Source organism: Cololabis saira, chromosome 16 (genome assembly GCF_033807715.1).
Source record: "Cololabis saira isolate AMF1-May2022 chromosome 16, fColSai1.1, whole genome shotgun sequence".
NCBI classification, from domain to species: Eukaryota; Metazoa; Chordata; class Actinopteri; order Beloniformes; family Belonidae; genus Cololabis; species Cololabis saira.
In genome coordinates, this window is record NC_084602.1 from 23,857,518 (window position 1) to 23,876,457 (window position 18,940).

Here is an 18,940-nt window from a genome sequence, read left to right on the forward strand (position 1 = left end):
ACCAACGCCGTAGGTTACGCGGCGACGCGCATCGCTCTGCGTCAGGGTGACGCGGAACCATAAATCACCCTTAATGAACTCCTGGGGGCAGAGCATGAGAAAAACTCTGGCTTTCTATTGGCTACATTTATACACGCCCATAAATAACTCAATATCATTGGTCGATTCAGGGAGGGTTCTGTCCAATGGTTATCCTGCAATTGAAGCTAAGCCCCGTCTTCTCTGGGTAACTCGAGTAACCATTGGTTGAATAAGTAACCAGGAAGTTATGGTGTGGAGCTGAACTCTGACCATCTCTGAACGGTCTCCGACTAAAGTCATGTCTATTTGATTTTGTTTTGTGGCCAAACGTGCAGAAGACGTCCTTTTATCCTGAAAATAAGTGAAAAAAACACTGCCACAACAATGCACTTGTCGTTAGTTTGCCTCACCAAGGTACTGTGCTTTTACTGCCAAGTGTGCGTGTGTTTACTAAAATGCCATCACCAGCAGCTTAATGTGAACCATATGCAGCCCAAAATGCTGCTTAGTCATGGACCAAAGATTAGGTAGGAGGGGGTTTAGGAGCACGTCCTATTGGCTGCTGGAGAGTGATGGGATGTTGTTGAAAAACTAAACTATTGGGGAAACTTGATTCACTTTAGGGAAATCCAGGGCTAAAAGAGCTATGGCAACCCACACCAAGGTGAACTAAGACTATACAAAACCTTTAGAGGGATCCTCTTGTCATCTTTAAACTGACTTATTGCTTTTATTCCACTGTCTTTTTAGCCTGTACTTCATGGTTACTTCAGAAGTTCCTGCTCCTGGAGGGTTCGTATTGGTAAGTCATGCCATAAAGTGATTCTGATTAAGCTGTTATGCAAATTATTTTTGACTTAAGGTAATCATTTACTTCCTGCATGCAGCGTTTGCTCTTAAAGGCATTGAATATGACCAGGCTCCAGTCAATCTGATCAAAGATGGAGGTCAGCAGGTATATTGTACATCTACACACGCCACATTTAAAAATGTAAAAAGTGAGAGTTTTCACAGTGTACACAATATGTATGACTGACGGTCTCAAAAATGTTATGTTAAATAAAATGGGAGCAAAAACAAGGACTTTTGAAATCATCTGACTCCAAATTTAACTGAAAAAAGGAGCAAATAAAATATTTAACTTAAAAAAAAAATGTAATTCTTGTGGTAATTGGTGAACAGTACTAATAAAAACAATCTCAGGGGTTAGGGAGGATGTTCACCACTTTGTGAAGCTGTATGGAGGAATGTTTCATGCACTAAATAATACATTTCAAAATTCTGAAATGACATAGTTCAAAACAAAAGTTAATCTGCAGAAACCTCAGCACAAGGAGCCATCAATTTCCAATTTTCAGGCAGCACTTAATTAAATAACATAATTTGAGGTATGAAGTACCACATGAAGTTAGGAAAACCTCTGAAAACCATTATTGGCAATAGTTTGCTACCAGTTAACAGTTTTTAACTACAACATCCACATGAAAACTATCATGCACAAGTAATGAAATAAAGTAAATATGCAGAAACACTGCCAAACTCATTTGAGATGCACAGAAGCATGGTTGAAAACCTGAACTTTGGGAAAAAAAAAAAAGTTCAAGTATGGACACCACATCCTTGGACACCACATGCAGTAAAAAGCTTAACATCCATCATGGTACGATGCACACCACTGCATGTGGAATGGGTAATTGTACATTGGTGTTGGCATCATACGTTATAAATGATGTGGGTTTTAAAATAACGTGCCATTTAGAAAAGGTTTTTTTAGGCACAGTTGGCTTACTTTAACCAGTCGATGCCAGTTCACATTGTGATCATATTCAGTCTATAGGATGAGTCCAGGTAGTGATCTGAAGTGCCTGCGGTCCAGACCGTCACCATTTTAACCCCTTGATGCCACTATCTATGAGTGCATGTATAAATATACACAAAAATCTTTAAACATTAAAAATGTAGCTAAAATTATATATCATTTTAATATATATGATGAAAACTATTTCCAAAAGGGACTGTATATCATTTAATGTCAGGCTTTTCTTTTTTTTTTTTTAAAGGGGGTTTTTTAAAAAAAAAAATCAAAAAAAAAAAATCTTAGGAGTTGAAATGTTTTTGCCGTCCATGCATTGATGAAAACATTTTACAGTATCATTACTTCTGAAGCACGGGTATATGGGTGTATTAAAATTAATGGATAAAAATGCAAATTTCACTAATCAATTAACTGACTTACTGTTTGGTCTCTTTGCTGAAGCTCACAGAACCATACAGAACGTTAAACCCCATGCAGCAGGTGCCTGCAGTGGAGATCGACGGCTTCACCCTCTGTCAGTCAGTAAGTCCGAGCACTTCAATTAAAATTGGTTTTTACTTCCACTGAATACTACTGAAAATGTTTGCTCACGTAGCTGGCAGTGGTCCAGTACATCGATGAGACCAGACCGGGACCTCGTCTTCTCCCCGCAGACCCAAAGGCACGCGCTCAGGTTCGGATGATAAGTGACGTCATTGCTGCAGGGATACAGCCTGTGCAGGTGAGTAGGAAACTAAGGAGACTACTTCTCAACAGCTTTCTTAAACCTCACTGAAATAATGTGAATGTTTCAGAATTTGTACGTGCTTCAGAAAATCGGAGCAGAGAAGATGGAGTGGGCTCAGCACTTCATTGATCGTGGTTTTCAAGGTCTGTGGAAGCCTATCCATATTCTCCCTATTAGAATAAATAACTCATATCTTGTTTTAGTTCAAATGTGTGTGCAATTTTTGTTCTTGCAGCTCTAGAGCCAATGCTGAAGCAAACATCAGGGAAATACTGCGTTGGCGATGAGGTGAGAGAATTATCAGTTCAAAACTGCAAGAATTAAAAAAGATAAAATAAAAGTGGTAGTACAGATTTCATTCTTCATGTTGCTTTGGTTTTAGATTTCCATGGCAGACATCTGTCTGGTCCCACAAGTCTACAATGCAGAGAGGTGTGTAACTGCAGACATTACATAAAGACTGCATCACAAATACTTGAAGATCAAACATGACATTGACAGCAATCAAATTGCACCATGTCATCCTTTTATTTACGTTAAATTCATTCAGCTCTTGTATTCTAAAGCGTCAATTTCTACAAATATTTGCAGGTTTAAAGTGGATGTTGGAAAGTATCCAACTATCAAAAGGCTGAATGAGAAGTTGCTTGAGATTGAAGCTTTCAAAGTGAGTCACCCATCTCGCCAACCAGATACACCCGCTGATCTTCGTGCATGAACATGTCAGCTTCAGACATGTACAGTGTTGAATAAAGTGCTTTGAAAGTTACATGAGTGCAATTATTTCAATTAACAAACTGGTAATATTTATTAACATATCAAAATAATTTTTACCGTCCCATTTTTTTCCAGATCAGTATTTAACCTTCAGAATAACTCTGGCACAGATAACATATAAAGGACGTCATGTGTAAAACATGCAGACCAGTGATTTGTTATGCAAAGTGCAAAACGTCATGTTTGCTTGCAGCAAATTGCCTGTATGGTGACAGTGTGGATGATTACGTAAGACTTGCACTTTCCATAACATCAGTTCACAGCATACACTGCAATTTAAATACAATGACTTGTCACAACTAAATCTCCACAGTGCACTTAAGTGTGTCATTGTAGTAGGAACCGCAGCAGTCTGACCCACCGAACACCAGCAAGGTACACTGGATTTTGGGGTTTTCAACTTGTCCCCGCTTCTCAGCATCTGCCAGAATGACGCTGCGAAGATTTATCATGCTATGTCCCGCGCGAGGCTTAGAGCAAAGCAGTGGCGAGGCCACTGAACTCCACATCCTGGTATCTATGAGAGAAAAAATAAATACACACATTGTCTTCCTTATTGAACAAATATAATCCAAACTGGATCAGTTTCCATTGGGATTTTATATGTGGATGCACAGATGTAATAGAGTCAAATAGTGAAAGGGATTAGCAGTCACCTGTGTTGAAGACGTGCACATCCTGCAGAGCTCCAATTGCACTGCAGCCTCCACTGACCAAAATCCTGTTGTCGTTAACAGGCAGTGCTGCATGAAACCTGTCCATTAACATGCAGGAGGGTTTCATCTGAACTCGTTTTTCTAAGTACACATACCATCACGTTAAGATAAAAGAAAATTGTCATTTCTAAAAATAGATTTATAAAAAGCAACTATGACAAAAAGATGTAATTAAAGATACCAAAAAACAGAAGTACTGGAACCAGATGGCTACGTCAATGATGTTTATCAGAGCTGATTAGTTCTGTACTCACCCTCGAGGCAGTGGTGGCATGTTTGCACACTTCACAGCTGTGTACTCCATGAAGCCTTCATTCAGAGAGAGTGGGATTTAGCAATCGGAAATCAGAGCAGAAAACTCCCACCTACAGCCCTGACTCCGCCTTCTTACCCAGATCCAAAACATGGAGATCATTAAGGTAAGTAGCGGTGCTCCTGCCACCGAATATAACCAACTTCTGAGAAAGAAGTGTGGCTGAGTGCCTGTTAAATGAGCAATAAGAAAGGTTTGTTTTTTTTTTTTTTTTTTAAGAAGAAATCAGGTAGTTAAAAAAAGTAAGTCACTTTTGCAGGCAAGACTGACCCAAAGCGAGGGAGAGGCTTGTTCCCCTCCACAATGGGCTGGTACCAGAGTCCATACTCTGGGCTGAAGATGTATAAAGCATTACTGCAGGATTTATCCTTTGAGGAAGCACTTGGCTGAACGCCTCCAAAAACAAAGAGCTCTTTCTTGTAAAACACTGCAGAGTGATGTGCCAGATTTGGCACATTTCCTTTTGCCTTAAAGGACGGAAATCCACAAATAAGGAAGCAACCGTGTTTAATCTGTGTCTACTGGGGAAGAGCTAAGAGGAGTGAGAGTCACGTCAAACAAACCCACAGTGACAACCCTCCACTTCCAGGTCAGGGTATTAAGGATGTAGACCTCGTTGTAGCGCTGACCCTCCCTCAGGCCGCCGTACACGAACACTGCCTTAGAGTCCGGGTCGTAGGTTGCACTGTGTCCTCGGGCACATGGCGGTACAGGTCCGACAGTGGAGGAGTTCACTGGGAACCAGAAGTCACCATCTGCAGAGAGGTCAGATAAACACCGCAAAGCAATATTTTTAATCTAAAATGAGAAGGCAGGGATTCTTGGCTTGTTCTTGTCATTCCTCTGGAGTTACACGCTTTAAATTCATACAAATACACATGCTTAATGATTATAGAGGTCGTACCCAACTCGAGTTTCCACAGGGAATCCTTGCAGTAGTTTTGATCTGTAGTTTCCCCTCCGATGAGGATGGCAGTATCAGGGTCACTCAGACACATAGTGTGACTCCAGCGGCTTGATGGACGGACTGAAACTAAATCATGATCTTTGTAAAAGAAATGAAGAAATAAATGTTTTGTTTTTTTACCTTGATTATCACCACAGAGGGTGTAAAGTTTGTGACTCTGACCTTCTCTGTGCTCGTGTTTAATCTGCACGGTCATTTCCTCTTGGCTGCTCATCCTGGAAAGCCTCCTTTTCATGGGTGTCGAGGCCTTATTCGTGTCCTCGGTCACACCGTCCACCTCCTCAGAGCTCCACGGCAGGCAGCCTCTCCTACCAATGACTGTACGCCTGGGTGTCTTATCCTTCCAGTCCGAGCACATCACACACACCCTTCCACTGTTACGCTTTCAGCATGCAGGCGTTAAAAATCACATTCCTGAGCACCACACTCACCGTGGGCCAGACTGCAGGGTGGGAAGAGTCACTGGTGTCAATTTTATTGACCTGGATCTCTGCAAAAGACACACTTTCTCCCAGGTGTGATGAGCTGGAAATTATCTGTTAAAAAAAAAAATTAATAAAAGTTGTGTTACCTACAGTACTGTAGCCCATCTAAACCAAAGTCAAAGCACCTCGTTTATCTCACCGTTTCATTTTCAGGGCTTTGATGTGACATGCCAGAGAGATCCGGCAGGCTGTGTTGTTCTGGAAACAGACGTATCCTCTGGACCACTGGGCTGCTGCTGAGGACGTCGGCGTTATCCTGTGGCTGGTGTCACACACACACATTAATGTCATTAATACAAGGTGCAAACATGGGAACACCTTTTTTTTTTTATTATCCGTTCTTGAGGTCCTCATACCTCCCCGCAGACCTTTAGGACAATCTTGCCATACACGCCTCTCCTCCCTCTCTCTGCAGCCACTTGGAGGATGTCCTGATTCCAGTCACCCTCCCAGATCAGGCACCTGATTTTACAGATGGGCTCAGAAGTTTCCCCTCTTGAAAACAGTTATCCCCCCCCCCCCTGATACCTGCCCCGCTTACTTTACTTGAGAGGAAAGAGTTCCTATTTTCTGGCCCTCTACTTCCTTACTCACCACAACCTCGGCTGAGATCGTGGTCTCCTGGCACGGCCATTCTCCGAGACCGAAGATGACCAGCAGTTTGGGAAGAGGCAGCGGGATGTGGACTTGAAAGCATCTGTGGTTGGATTTACTGTGGAGATTCAGGAAAACCAGTGTGAAGTGATGCCACGACTGGTGTCGGGACCGAGGAGACCTTTTTTTCTTAGCAAAAATTGAACAAGTTTACAAACAGTAATGGCACAATGTAGAAAGCACGCATAGGTAGGCAGCAGACAATACAAAGTAAGATAGAGAGTGAAAGGAAATAAAAGAAAAAAGGCAAGACAGCTATAGGGGTACTTTGCAAGATTAATTTCTTCTCCTAAATTGCAAAGTTTCACAGCATTCTTCTTCTCCATACACTTTAAAGATGAAAATAGTGACATAGCTCCTTATGAAAAACATAACAGTTGGGTTTTAGTTTCATTAATCTATTTTTATGTATTAAAAAAAAAACTTCTCAAGAATGATGATTGCGTTAATTGACAAATCATGTGTTGGGTCTTTTACAAGTATACCAAACAAAACATTTTCTTTTGTTTTGAATGGAGAAATTGACAAATTTAGGGAATAACCACGTCATACAAATCTTCCCAGAAAGTATTAGAAAATGTACAATCATAAAATAAAATGTTCAGTTGTTTCAATACGTTCAACACAAAAAGGGCAGCAGTTGTGGTCAAAATTAAATCGATTTGTTAAAAACCCAGAAGGAGGATTTTTTTTTTTTTTAAGAAACTTTATTTCAATTCCAGAAAATACAATAAAATAAATGGCAGGCATCATTCAATAATATAAAAAAACAAACATACATAGGCATCATTAAAGTCCAAAAAATATATAAAATTGTTCTCTTCACAAAAAAAGCTACAATAAAGTGCAAGTAGTTCTTGACATTAACAATTACACTAAATAATAAAAGGAAGGCAATACATTCAGATATCAGTAATCATTTCTTTTATGAGGTTGACAGTGGTATTACATTTTTTGTTATTAACCAATTGTATTGTCTCAAAATATATTTTGAAATTAACTTTAAAGGGAACTAAGGATGGACAGGATTTGGAAAATTTTGCCTTATGAATGTGAAACTTAGCAACAAGAATCATTAAGTTGACCAGTTGTTGAATTTTGTAATTTTGGTTTTCGTAATATAATAAAGATATCTTCAGCTTCTAATTTAATTACATTATTAGTTTGTATGTCAAAAAATTCTTCAAATTGTTTCCAGAAACTTAAAGTATGTTCACATTCATAAAACAAATGTATGATGGTCTCTTCGTCATTTTTACAAAATACACATCTGCTATACATGTCTACAAATTTGGATATAAATTGGTTGGTGGGGTAAATATGATGAGAGGAGGAGGATACCTGATGAACTGTCGCGGAGCGTCACGCAGCGACCACAGGACGTAAAAATGCAGCTTCCCCATCATTCACCAGAGAAACGAGGAGCTCAGAGACGGGAGGACGAGGGTGATGAAGAAGAAGCAGGTGCTCAGGCGGCGGCCTGTGGTTGGCTGGATCCAGCTCGAGGCCATGGCTGTGACAGTCCGCACGTGTGGGAGATGAGCAATTAATGACGGGTCAAGCCTGATTTATGGTTCCGCGTTAAATCGACGGCGTACCCTACGGCGTAGGCTCTGCGTTGGTGTAACGCGGAACCATAAATCATCCTTCAGGCGACGTGCAGGGGTCACCTGGGAACCAGGCACAGGGAGTTCATGTCCTTTTTAAAGGCCCACGAACTGTGTACTGCTTCTGCAAGTGTATGCCCACTGACGGGTAAGATGAAATAAGGTGCTGATCTTCTTACAGCAAGTCAACATTGTGACCCTTACGTTTATGTGTCAAAATGTTGCAGGATTGTTTTTCTCATTGGAAAAAAAAGAAAAAAGAAAGCCCTTTGTATTTACAAGCTTTGGTCCCAGCATTGAACACTTTTGCTGTGTCCAAAATAGAAATTAATTTTGTAAACATGCAAATCATTATCTTAATCCTCATTTTAAACATGTGCATAGTGTATTAATAAAGAATAGTTTAAAGTCAACATTGGACCCTAAAGTCTATGTGTCAAATGTTGCAGGATTGTTGTTCTCATTGGAAAACAAAGAAAGAAGAAAGTCCTTTGTATTTGCAAGCTCTGGTCCCAGCATTTAACATTTTTGCTTTTTTTATTATTATTTTTAAGGGGAATTTATTTTTTTAATTTTATTTATTTATACATATTTGTGTTGCTTTTCACTCCATTTCTTTTTTTTTTATTTTCATCCCGATTTTTTTTCCAATTTTCTTATCACCCAGTGCTGCTACCTAAGTCAGTCCTGGGCATTCACTCCATTTCTTATAGATTACAACACTTTTTTGGTATTTGTAGGTTAAATGTTTGATTGTAATGATGATTTTTCAAAAGTTTAAACCATTTCCTAAGGTCTGTGTTTGGTCAAAATATCACAAGGATACAAACAAAAAGCCCCATTATCAGCTGGTTTTAGAGGGGGGAGACAGCCCCTTCACCTCCACCCCTCGTTCTGTGTGAAGCTGTATCTGACACCGCTAGTTTGTTCAGCCCCTAGAGCACCTTTATTCATGCTCACTTTGCTGTGTGAAAGGCACAGAGGCGATATGGGGTAACATTTTGTTCGCCAGCTGTGACATCCCCGTACGACCTTGGGGAGTAGTAACAGAGCTCCAATGGGAGCGGTTGCAAGCTCTCACAGAGGATGAAATCAGCCTGTCATGGGGACATGAGAGAGAGAGAGCTCAGAGCGATGGCAGCAGCTCTCAAGCCCGCTGACAGGACACTTAGTCAATTGACAAGAAAGATAAACATGCAGCAGGGGCTTGGGGAGGTTTGTCTCATGGTGGAGATAAATAAGTCTGTTACCGTCTCCATCCCATGTAGGAATTTGCAGCCATTGTTGCACCTCTGTTAAACCCTTCCTGTTATTCCCGTTAGTTAGTCCTGTTACCACTTCTCAAGGTGGTGCAGTGTTGTAACAGCCACAGGGCATTCAACTTCCATGCCATTCACACAGCAAAGTCGGTCCTACGAAGCCTCAAGGATCTGATAGTGTGAATGGGACTTCTCAAGTAGTTTCCTGTCCTTAAGTAATAAGTTGAGCCTCTTTCAGAGGCCCCTCTTTAATTGAATTTAATTTTATTCATATTACGTCTATTACAATACAAGTTCTCTCTAAGCGGTTTCCAGAGACCCAGAACATGACCCTGGAGCAATTATATAAACATAAACAATGGCAGGTAAAAAAACTCCCTAGTGGGAGAAAAACCTTGAGCGGTTAGGAAAAACTCCCCTTAAGGAGGGAAGAAACCTTGAGCAGGACCGGCTCATAAGGGGGGACCCTCCTGCTGGACAAAGCAGGAAACCCTTCAGCTTTGCACAAGAGATTAGTCTGCCTCGCACTCAGACTCACCTTCAGAGCCAAGTGAGTGAATGTATGGCTTTGGCTGTTTGCAAAACACCATGCCAGTCTAGCTTACATAACTATATCCCAAAGAGCCATTGCAACAGGAGTTGTGTGTTGTGGTCAGGGGGCTGGCTGCTATTGTTGTTGTTGTAGCATAGTTGTTTTAGGCTCAATCCCAATACTCCCCCTACTTTCTTTCACTAGCCCTACTTTCAATCACTCCCCCTAAAAAAGAAGGGACAGATTTTAGGGCACTTGAAATCTTCCCAGGGGCCTGTCCCAATACTCCCACTACTCCTACTTTCAGGGCCCTGTCCCAATACTCCCACTACTCCTACTTTCAGGGCCCTGTCCCAATACTCCCACTACTCCTACTTTCAGCACCACCCATAAAATCAGGAAGCTGAGAGCCAAAAGCTGTTTTAATTTCAGCTGTAGCGCTGTTAATATGCCACTTTATAAAGTTTTAATATTTTTTCAGGCGTAAAAGTAACCGTTAAGATCCCCAACCTGGGCTCAGTTTCAACATCGACGCAGAGCCTACGGCGTAGGTTACGTAACCTACGCCGTAGGCTCTGCGTTGGTGTAACGCGGAACCATAAATCAGCCTTTATTCTGGCGTGATCTTCGCGAACAACGGGCAAACTAGTGATTATGTACATTCACTGAGTGAATATTATGAAAGTAAAATATATATTTCTCGCTAGAAATGTAATCAAAACGCATTTTTATGCAGAAACTAACTCAAAATATTGATTTTATTCACTAAAAAATAAGAAATGTCCGCCATATTTTTTTTTGATTCAGTCCGCAAATGACGACGAAAAGCATTCTTGGGAAATTTTTTTGTCCCTGGATCAGCTAGTGAGGATCGGAAATCTCTACATCCGTAGGGACAGATTCATAGCCACTACACTACTTTTCTTCACTACACCGAGGTGGAAAGAGGAATTGGGACACCACTACCCTCACGGGAACGCGCAAAATTTAGGGGTAGGGATGAAAACTAGGGGTAGGGGGGAGTATTGGGACAGGGGGACTGTGGTATAGTACATACTAACAACAACCAGTATGCATGTCATACTGTGTACTACATTGGGTAGTTGCAGTTCATAGTATGTATTGTTGAAAAGCCATCTAGTTTTCAAAAGATCTTGTAAAAATATATATAAAAAGATATATACTATGTACATATCACTCATGATTTGTCCCATATTTGTATGAAAGACATCAAATCAATAGGGGGAGTACCAGCACTTATTTTTTTTCCATTTAAAGCACGGGAGAAAACTAATATTTAACGTCCTTTCCAGTTAGATATAAGATAAGACAGTGTTGTGTCAACGGATTACAAACTGTAGATTTTTGGTGATATTTTAGCCTTCGTGGTAACTCAAATACTGAGCCTACAACGGCACATTATATTCAATGTGAGGTGAAATTATCAGCTATAATTTTGTGAATTGCATGTAAAATAAGACCAATCTGATCACTTATATTGACAATATGTTGCATTCATAAGTGTGCTTTTAAATGGAAATATTGTACATGTTATTCAGGTGAATTAGCCATGTTCATTGTGGATAGAATTCATGTCTCTAAAACGTTAAAACTAATGTGGATATAACTTAAATTGGATGGTTGGCTGGGATAGTCTGGAGCATAAATATCTGTGTAATCTAACAGTGACATTTTGCTAAATTATTTGGGTTAACTTAAAATTAAAGTTTGATATTGTTTTTATTATAACTCTTTTGACCATGCTATGTGCAGAATGTGATGGGATTAGAAACAAGAACTATTTTCTTATAACAGTTATCTAAACTCAATTTTAAAGAGGTTAATGGAGTATTTAGAATAATTAAAACATTGTAGTAACACTATAAATGGATAATTAAGCATGTATCTCTTACAACCTTTAGAAACCCAATGAAGCAAGTTTGAAAACTAGATGTGACTTAGGATTGCGACAGGTCTTCAGGGAGAGCTGAAAATAAAACAGGTTTCATCATCATCCATGTACCAATTACATCAATCCCCTCATGCCACAGTTTAATGGAAACACAAGGGACCCTCCTGAAGTGCTTTAATCCTATATCCGTAGCGAGACTGTTGTGAAATTTCAGCACCTTTTGTTAAATGAGCAGATACACAAGATGGAGCATTTTGTGGATAATTGTACAGCAACAAGCAATCATCTGTAATTCATATTAAAATCATGGGTTTGACACATTGCCATCCCATTAAAAACAATGACAATGAAAATTAGACAATCTTCTCTTTATTGAGGAATATAAATTTCAGGAACAGACGGCATCGGCGTAACTTACAATGACAGTACAGAGCAGCGAAAGTGGGAGGCTTTGAATCAGTTGCTTTACAACGCGTACAACATTAGCAGCCCACTCTGGGACGTCTTTGGGAACATGCGAACGTGTGAAAAGTGAAACGTTGACTTTTTACAAAGAGGATGATCCAACGCACATACAAACATTCAAAAATAAAAAAAACAGTAATTTTTCACATATATAGACGTGTGCACGTGAAATACATTTGGGTGAAATGCTCCAAGTAGCTTCCACCTGCAAAACAGCTAATTAAACCAGAGGCAAAGCAAGTGTAAATATTGAATCAACATTACATAATGAGAGCCTTACAGTATGTGATAATGGATATAGCCTTTATTTGTGTCATAAAAAGCACACTGGGGAAAACTGTTACCACTTGCTTCAGTACATTCAACTTAAATCTTCACTCGACACGCTGCTACGACAGATACTCGAAAATGGGTCTATATTGTGCATCATCACATGATTGATTCAATAAATTTTTAAAATAAGTTATGCTATATAGCTGTATGATAAATACTACAAAAAAAGAACAATAAGAGGAAGGTGCGCGCACACAACCAAAAGATTTTGTTTTTTTCAAGCACTGCTGACCTGTGAAATACACTACAGTATGTTCCCTGATTCTCTGCTACCATAAAAATGTTATAGATGAAGACAATGTACGTTTTATGACAAGCTTTTAATCAAATAACACAGTACATACTTGGGACTATGGCACATGTCCACATGTTTTTTTTTCTTCTAAATATATGCCAGAAAGACACTGAAGCAGATGATGCCTTCAAAGCTGTTTAGCCTCACACATATTCAACATGTAACAACACAAGCTTAAAGTGATAAAAAATAGATATAGATATGTACTTAATCTTTAATATCATTTAAATTTGTATTTTTTTTTTCTCCAAGTGTGAAATTAAAAAATAGTTCATTGTTCTCGAGTAATATTCTTTTGGAAATCATACATTCATAAGCAATAAATGGGTATCTCAGGCACTGTAATAAACCCTGTAGTAGAGCGTTTTGTTTCGCCAAAGGGAGTAGGAGTTGTCAAACTTTAGGAGGTAAGTGCCTTCACCTGGAAAATCATGGCTGCCGCCCTGGACGGACAGATGGCTGTCCTGACGGTACACCGGCAGGATCTCAGCCAAGTTGGAGTTGGTTTGACTTTTGGAGCCCTTCTCTATGTCTCCATTACTGACAGGCCCTGTAACGCAAATCAGATAAGGCAGAAAGTCAACACATCCAGCCAGATCCCAGCTGGAGGCAAACATATAAAGAAAAAAAAAAAAAAACACTAAAAGAAAACCTTCAACTGCGGTTTGTTTTTATAAATACATCATATGTGATGAGTTCATTTACAGAATCGTCAAATGTTGAAGGCCTAAGTAAGCTGCTTAAAATTTTAAGTGACAAACTGACCTTCCAGCTCTTCTTCTTCATCTTCGTCATCACTTGACTCACTGATGTGAACTGTGATGGACCGACTCGTCACTGGAGTCCAGTCAAAATAGATTCCGAAGCCAATGTCGTAACCATCTGTGGCGAACTCCCAGCACACTTTCTTGGCCTCAGGGACAGTGGGGACATGAACCGTCATGATGTCGCCTCGGTACACCGTCACCACGCTGTCCTTCTCCGTTTTAAGCTTTGCCTTCAGCTCTTTCACTGCGGCAGATGTCCAAGTATTTGGGGGTTGCAAGGGCGGCATCTGGGCTGCCGTTGGAAGGAACAAACAGCGGTGAGTTCAAGGAGAGCGTGACAGCCGCTCTGAAAATTATCTATCCATCGTGGTAAATGAAAAATGAGATGTAGTATTTTAAACAAACGCTCCACGGTTCACTCCCCGTGAGTGACAGATTGAATAAAACTCAGTAATGACGGCGGACTCGGCAGGTCCTCACCTTTCATCTCAGCAGAGAGCTGACCACTCCCAGCACCGGTGTTCTCCTCGCCTCCATCCCCCAGGGCGAGCTCAGCAGGAGCCTCCTCATCACCCTCAAAGTGCACACACACACACACCACAGATATCATTTGGGGGAAATCAGATGCAACTTCAGAGGACTACTACTTGTTAACAGCCCAGAAACACACCTCACAAAGCTGTCCTGATCCGCTCTCATCCATATCCGTGCTGTTTTTGGACTGACTTATAAAGCTCTCTGAAAGATTTGTATTCTGAAGGCTGGAGAAAAGACAAGATAACAGAAAGGAAAAACACAAATCAGAGAGAGATAGGGGGGGCAGAACTAGGTAGGGTTGCCACCTTTCAGAAATAGAAATAAGGGACGCCCCGATTTCAGCAGTGCAGGCGCCAAAAAAAGGGACATCCCCAAAACTTCTAAACTGCATAGAAATGTATTTATTTTAAATGAAAAAACAAAATGCTTTGATTTAAAGTGCCTTAATAGCATTGGACTTGCATGACTGTACAGACAGCCAACCATACTAGCAACTGAAATAGCCTCTGCTTCTATGCTATGTATGTCCACAACAGCCAAGATGTAGAATATAACCTACAGGTGAAGGTCGGAACATCAGAATATGGTGTCAAAATTAATTTATTTCAATAATTCAACTTAAAAGGTGAAACTAATACAATACATAGTCTCATTACATGCAAAGTAAGATGTGCTAAACCTTTATTTGTTATAATTTTGATGATTGAATTGTTTATTGATTTCATAATATAGAGATTTTTTATTTGGGGGTTTTCATCAACTGTGAGCAGTACTCGAGTTGTAAAAAAACAATGGTGGATTTTATCATATGGGGACAGATAATTTGTGCTGATTACAAATAATATAATATATTACAAATAATAGCACTGACCAAAACACCTGCAGAAATACTGCAGGAATGTCATAGCAGCAGTTAAATGCAGCCTTCTGTAAGCTTTAAATATCCACTGTGCTTACATCAAATACATCAAAACACAACAATAAAAAAACAGTTTTCTGAACTTATCAATATGATTCTGCCCTTCACAGGATAAGTAAAATGGATCACTGTAAAAACTCAAAATCTTAACAAGAATATTTGTCTTATTTCTAGTTAAAATGTCTCATTTTAGTAAAAGAAAAATCTCATTACACTTAAAACAAGACTTGTCACTGGAAAAACAATTTTCACCTGTTTCAAGTAGATTTTCACTTAAAATAAGTAGAAAAATCTGCATGTGGAACAAGATTTTATTGCTTGTAATCCTACTTATTTCAAGTGAAAATTGACTTGAAACCGGTGAAAATTGTCAAATAAGTTATTTTTCTGGTGATGACTCTAAATGTTGAAATAGCAGTAATACCAAAATCATTGATGAAATGACGTAAGGGATGGATGGCAGTTTTACAGGGGGGATGATTTTGACCGTTTTTATTTCAGAGGGGATGCCATCCCCCCTCATCCCCCCTCAACTCGAGTACTGATAAATAAAGGCTTGAAATATCTCACTTTGAATGTAGTGGGAAATAATATATTTGTTTCACCTTTAGTTGAATTTACTACGAATGAAGTTTTGCAAACATTTTCCGACCTTCACCTGTATATTATATTATGACATCAATAAATAAGAGCATAATACATGTCCCGTATTGGTTCAATACGGAACTTTTAATTCCCAATTACGTAACAATTCCTTATTTCAAGGGACGGGGTGTGCAAGCCTAGGACTAGGTTTTAAGATAGTGTCGGGTTTAAATGCAACAGGTTACCTGTCGGGCGGCGTGCTGCTGTCGCACTGCTGGGACGTGATCCCGGGGAAGGAGGAGGAGGACAGGGATGACAGCCGGGACTGCAGAGAGGATGAAGCCTGTGGTCCCTCCATGGCTGCCAGGCTGTGTGCGTGGCTGGCACCAAACAGACCCCTCCCTCACAACCACACCTCCAGCCTGGAAACCACACAAACTACAAACCACAGCACAAGACTGAAGCCGTGGTGCAGAAGCACGGGCACATCTGTGCGTTTCTAGCTGGCATTCTAGCTGGATTATGCTTCCGCGTTAAATCGACGCAGAACCGCGTACATACGCCGTAGGCTCTGCGTTGGTGTGACGCGGGACCATAAATCAGCCTTTAGCCGCCTAGCACAGTAGAAGCGCAGCCGAGGCTGTGGTGACGTCACCAACGCTGCTCTTACCACGATGCTGCCTCGTTTAAACGTGACGGGGATTCACTTCAATCCTTTTTAAAAGACTCAGCCCGGTCAGAAATACGGATCCATGTCCTCCCAGTCAGTCATGTGACAGCTTCCTCTGCGAGCGTTTCCACAGGAAAAAAAAAAAAAAAAGCAGACTTCCGTGTTTTTCTCGAGAGTTGACGAAAAGCAGCGATTCTGCAGGAGAGCAACACTTCCTGCTGCAGAGACGCTCGGGTTTGTTTACACGCACAGCAGTCAACCTACGGAAGAGTATTATTAGGGCCAGGCAGGAGAAAAATAAAAATAATATTGGAGAGGAGGAAGATTTTTTTTTCATTATGCACTTAGAGAAAAAAGTCGAAATGTGTAGAAAAAAGTCAAAATGTGTAGAAAAAAGTCGAAATGTCGAGGAAAAAAGTCGAAATGTCGAGGAAAAAAGTCGAAATGTCGAGAAAAAAGTCGAAATGTCGAGATTAATGTTAAAGTCGAAATGTCGAGATTAAAAAAAAAGTTGAAATGTTGAATAAAAATTCAAAATTTCGTGAATAAAGTTGAAATGTTGAGAAAAAATGTGAAATTTCGACTTTATTCACGAAATTTCGACTTTATTCTTGAAATTGCATTTCAACATTATTCTCAACATTTCAACTTTTTTCTCTAAATTGTATTTCAACATTGTGCACAATAAAAAAAAAAATTCACGAAGTGCACAAAAAAATAAAAATCTCAAATATTTTTTCTCCTGCATGGCCCCAATTCTCTTCCTTAGTCAACAGATTGAAGGGAGAAATTTTTTTTTTTAAACTTCTGGATTCCCTAAAGAATCTAACCCTGAAAAGATGCCACAATTAAAGGCATTCTCCTTGATTCTCCCTGAGCTAGCAATAATTTTGAAAGAGGCACCTCTAAGCCCCCCCCATTCGGTCCGAATGATACGGATTGGTCCAGGTCCAGGAAGGGAAAGAACCAATCAGATGTCTTCATTTTAAACCATGCCCCCCCGCCATGTCCCATGCGCGCACTTGCTTCCAGCCGCCCCGTGTCCACATCTCACGGGTCCTCCTGGGCTCACAGTGTCCCAGTGTAACCCCCTCCCTCCTGCCACGGACCCCAGTATGTAGTTATTATGTAGTTATATCCAGAGCAGCTCGGTTCCGCTGTGTGTGACCGGGGAGCGGGAGCCGTTAGTCCGCTGCTGCTGCTGCTGCTGCTGCTGCTGCTGCTGCTGCTGCTGCTGCTGCTGCTGCTGCTGCTGCTGCTGCTCTCTGCCCAGCAGCAGCCTCTGCAGCAGCAGCCCGCGGGGACAGGTGAACAGCCGCAACCGTGAAAAGCCGCAGGAGCTCCGGCTCGGAAGCTGTATGGGGTCCGTGGGGATGTAGGCATCTCACGGCGAGAGCGGAGAGCGCCGGTGCACGGTACGGCAGCGCGCTGCGGTGCCGTGCAGGCTTGTTGCCTCATCTACGCCGTAGGCTACGGCGTAGACGCCGTAGGGTACGGCGTAGACGTGGCTTTAGAGCCTGCAGCGCACCGCAGCGCTGCCGTGCCGTGCACCGGCGCTCTCCGCTCTCGCCGTGAGACGCCGGTGGGCACGATGCACGTTTGGGTGGGCACAGCCCCCCCCTGCCCCCCCTAAAACCGGCCTCGCTTACAGGTGAATGAGACATGGGGTAGTTTTGCTGTAAATGTGCTGTCCAAAATGTTTAATAATCGTATGCGCGTTCGTGTTTGTGGGGGCGTGGCTTTGGACGGAGCGCTCGTGGGTGGGGGCGGGGCGTAGAGGAAGCGCCACTTTCAAATCTTGCTAGCTCTAGGAAGTTGCATAGAATAACTTTAACTGGAAAAAGACCCCGGGGGATTTTCTGTCTCTTTAAACGTCTACGTTGACAACAATAACATCAGATGATCTGTTGCTGAAAAACGCATCTTAGTTTTCCTTACTGCTGTTTTTGATCAGTGTCCACAGTTTTTATCTATTTTTTTGGATGGCAAAGAGGAGTAGGCTACTTACTCAAAAATGTGCAAAAATGTGCATTCTCTGGGGCGGATGCTTTTTTTGTGGTTACACAAACAGCTGAAAAAACAAAAAGCAAAAACCACAATCATAACCAGAAGTAATTCAATTAAAGTGGTATTTATTACAGAGGAATTCTAATGAGTTTTACCTTCTTGAAATTAGATAATTCAGCCACAAATCATTATGACCCTTTTTTTTTTTGTACCCTAACAAACATAACTGACGGGAGTTAAAGGAAAAACTTGCTTTCTAGCAACATGTACAGTAATATTATCATTTCACTAAACAAACCGTCATAATTCTGAGCAGGGTGTAATGCCATATAATCTTACACATTTTATTTATATATCTTTTAATCTGAGACAAGTATACTTGCCTCTTAAGTACTGAAAGGAGGTCTGGTCTTATTTAAAAAAATTAATTATAAAGACAAAATATTTGTAACATATTTGTGGCTAATCTGAATTATAGGAGTGTGTGTGTTTTTGTGTGTGAGAGACAGGGAAAGAGAGGGAGAGATAAATACACTTTATAGAGGTATCCCAAAATAAAAAGAGGTTGAGCCTTGT

General features: G+C 40.7%; 3 protein-coding genes across 4 annotated transcripts; 1 reads left to right on the forward strand and 2 right to left on the reverse strand.

Annotated features, from left to right (window-relative positions):
* Positions 1 to 298: 298 nt before the first annotated feature.
* gstz1 (glutathione S-transferase zeta 1) lies at positions 299 to 3,333 on the forward strand. Of its 2 annotated transcripts, none has more exons than XM_061743225.1 (9): positions 299 to 435; positions 772 to 823; positions 909 to 976; positions 2,279 to 2,359; positions 2,433 to 2,558; positions 2,632 to 2,707; positions 2,800 to 2,852; positions 2,947 to 2,996; positions 3,156 to 3,333. In XM_061743225.1, exons 1-9 carry the CDS (start codon positions 406 to 408, stop codon positions 3,280 to 3,282), a joined length of 663 nt encoding a protein of 220 aa, XP_061599209.1. In that variant the 5' UTR covers positions 299 to 405; the 3' UTR covers positions 3,283 to 3,333. The 2 variants fall into 2 exon arrangements, with proteins under 2 accessions (XP_061599209.1, XP_061599211.1); XM_061743227.1 differs by lacking the exon at positions 299 to 435 and adding an exon at positions 549 to 685.
* A 102-nt stretch (positions 3,334 to 3,435) lies between these two features.
* Positions 3,436 to 7,879, reverse strand: zgc:163014 (uncharacterized protein LOC100038766 homolog). The gene is made up of 13 exons (XM_061743293.1): positions 7,818 to 7,879; positions 6,364 to 6,534; positions 6,179 to 6,284; positions 5,962 to 6,084; positions 5,769 to 5,873; positions 5,500 to 5,677; positions 5,275 to 5,397; positions 4,938 to 5,125; positions 4,641 to 4,837; positions 4,449 to 4,540; positions 4,312 to 4,366; positions 3,998 to 4,095; positions 3,436 to 3,858 (listed from the first exon to the last, which is right to left on the reverse strand). Exons 1-13 carry the CDS (start codon positions 7,877 to 7,879, stop codon positions 3,641 to 3,643), a joined length of 1,716 nt encoding a protein of 571 aa, XP_061599277.1. The 3' UTR covers positions 3,436 to 3,640.
* A 4,260-nt stretch (positions 7,880 to 12,139) lies between these two features.
* tmed8 (transmembrane p24 trafficking protein 8) lies at positions 12,140 to 16,570 on the reverse strand. Its single transcript, XM_061743028.1, has 6 exons — positions 16,358 to 16,570; positions 15,933 to 16,125; positions 14,317 to 14,407; positions 14,127 to 14,220; positions 13,645 to 13,938; positions 12,140 to 13,429 (listed from the first exon to the last, which is right to left on the reverse strand). Exons 2-6 carry the CDS (start codon positions 16,043 to 16,045, stop codon positions 13,212 to 13,214), a joined length of 810 nt encoding a protein of 269 aa, XP_061599012.1. The 5' UTR covers positions 16,046 to 16,125; positions 16,358 to 16,570; the 3' UTR covers positions 12,140 to 13,211.
* Positions 16,571 to 18,940: the final 2,370 nt, after the last annotated feature.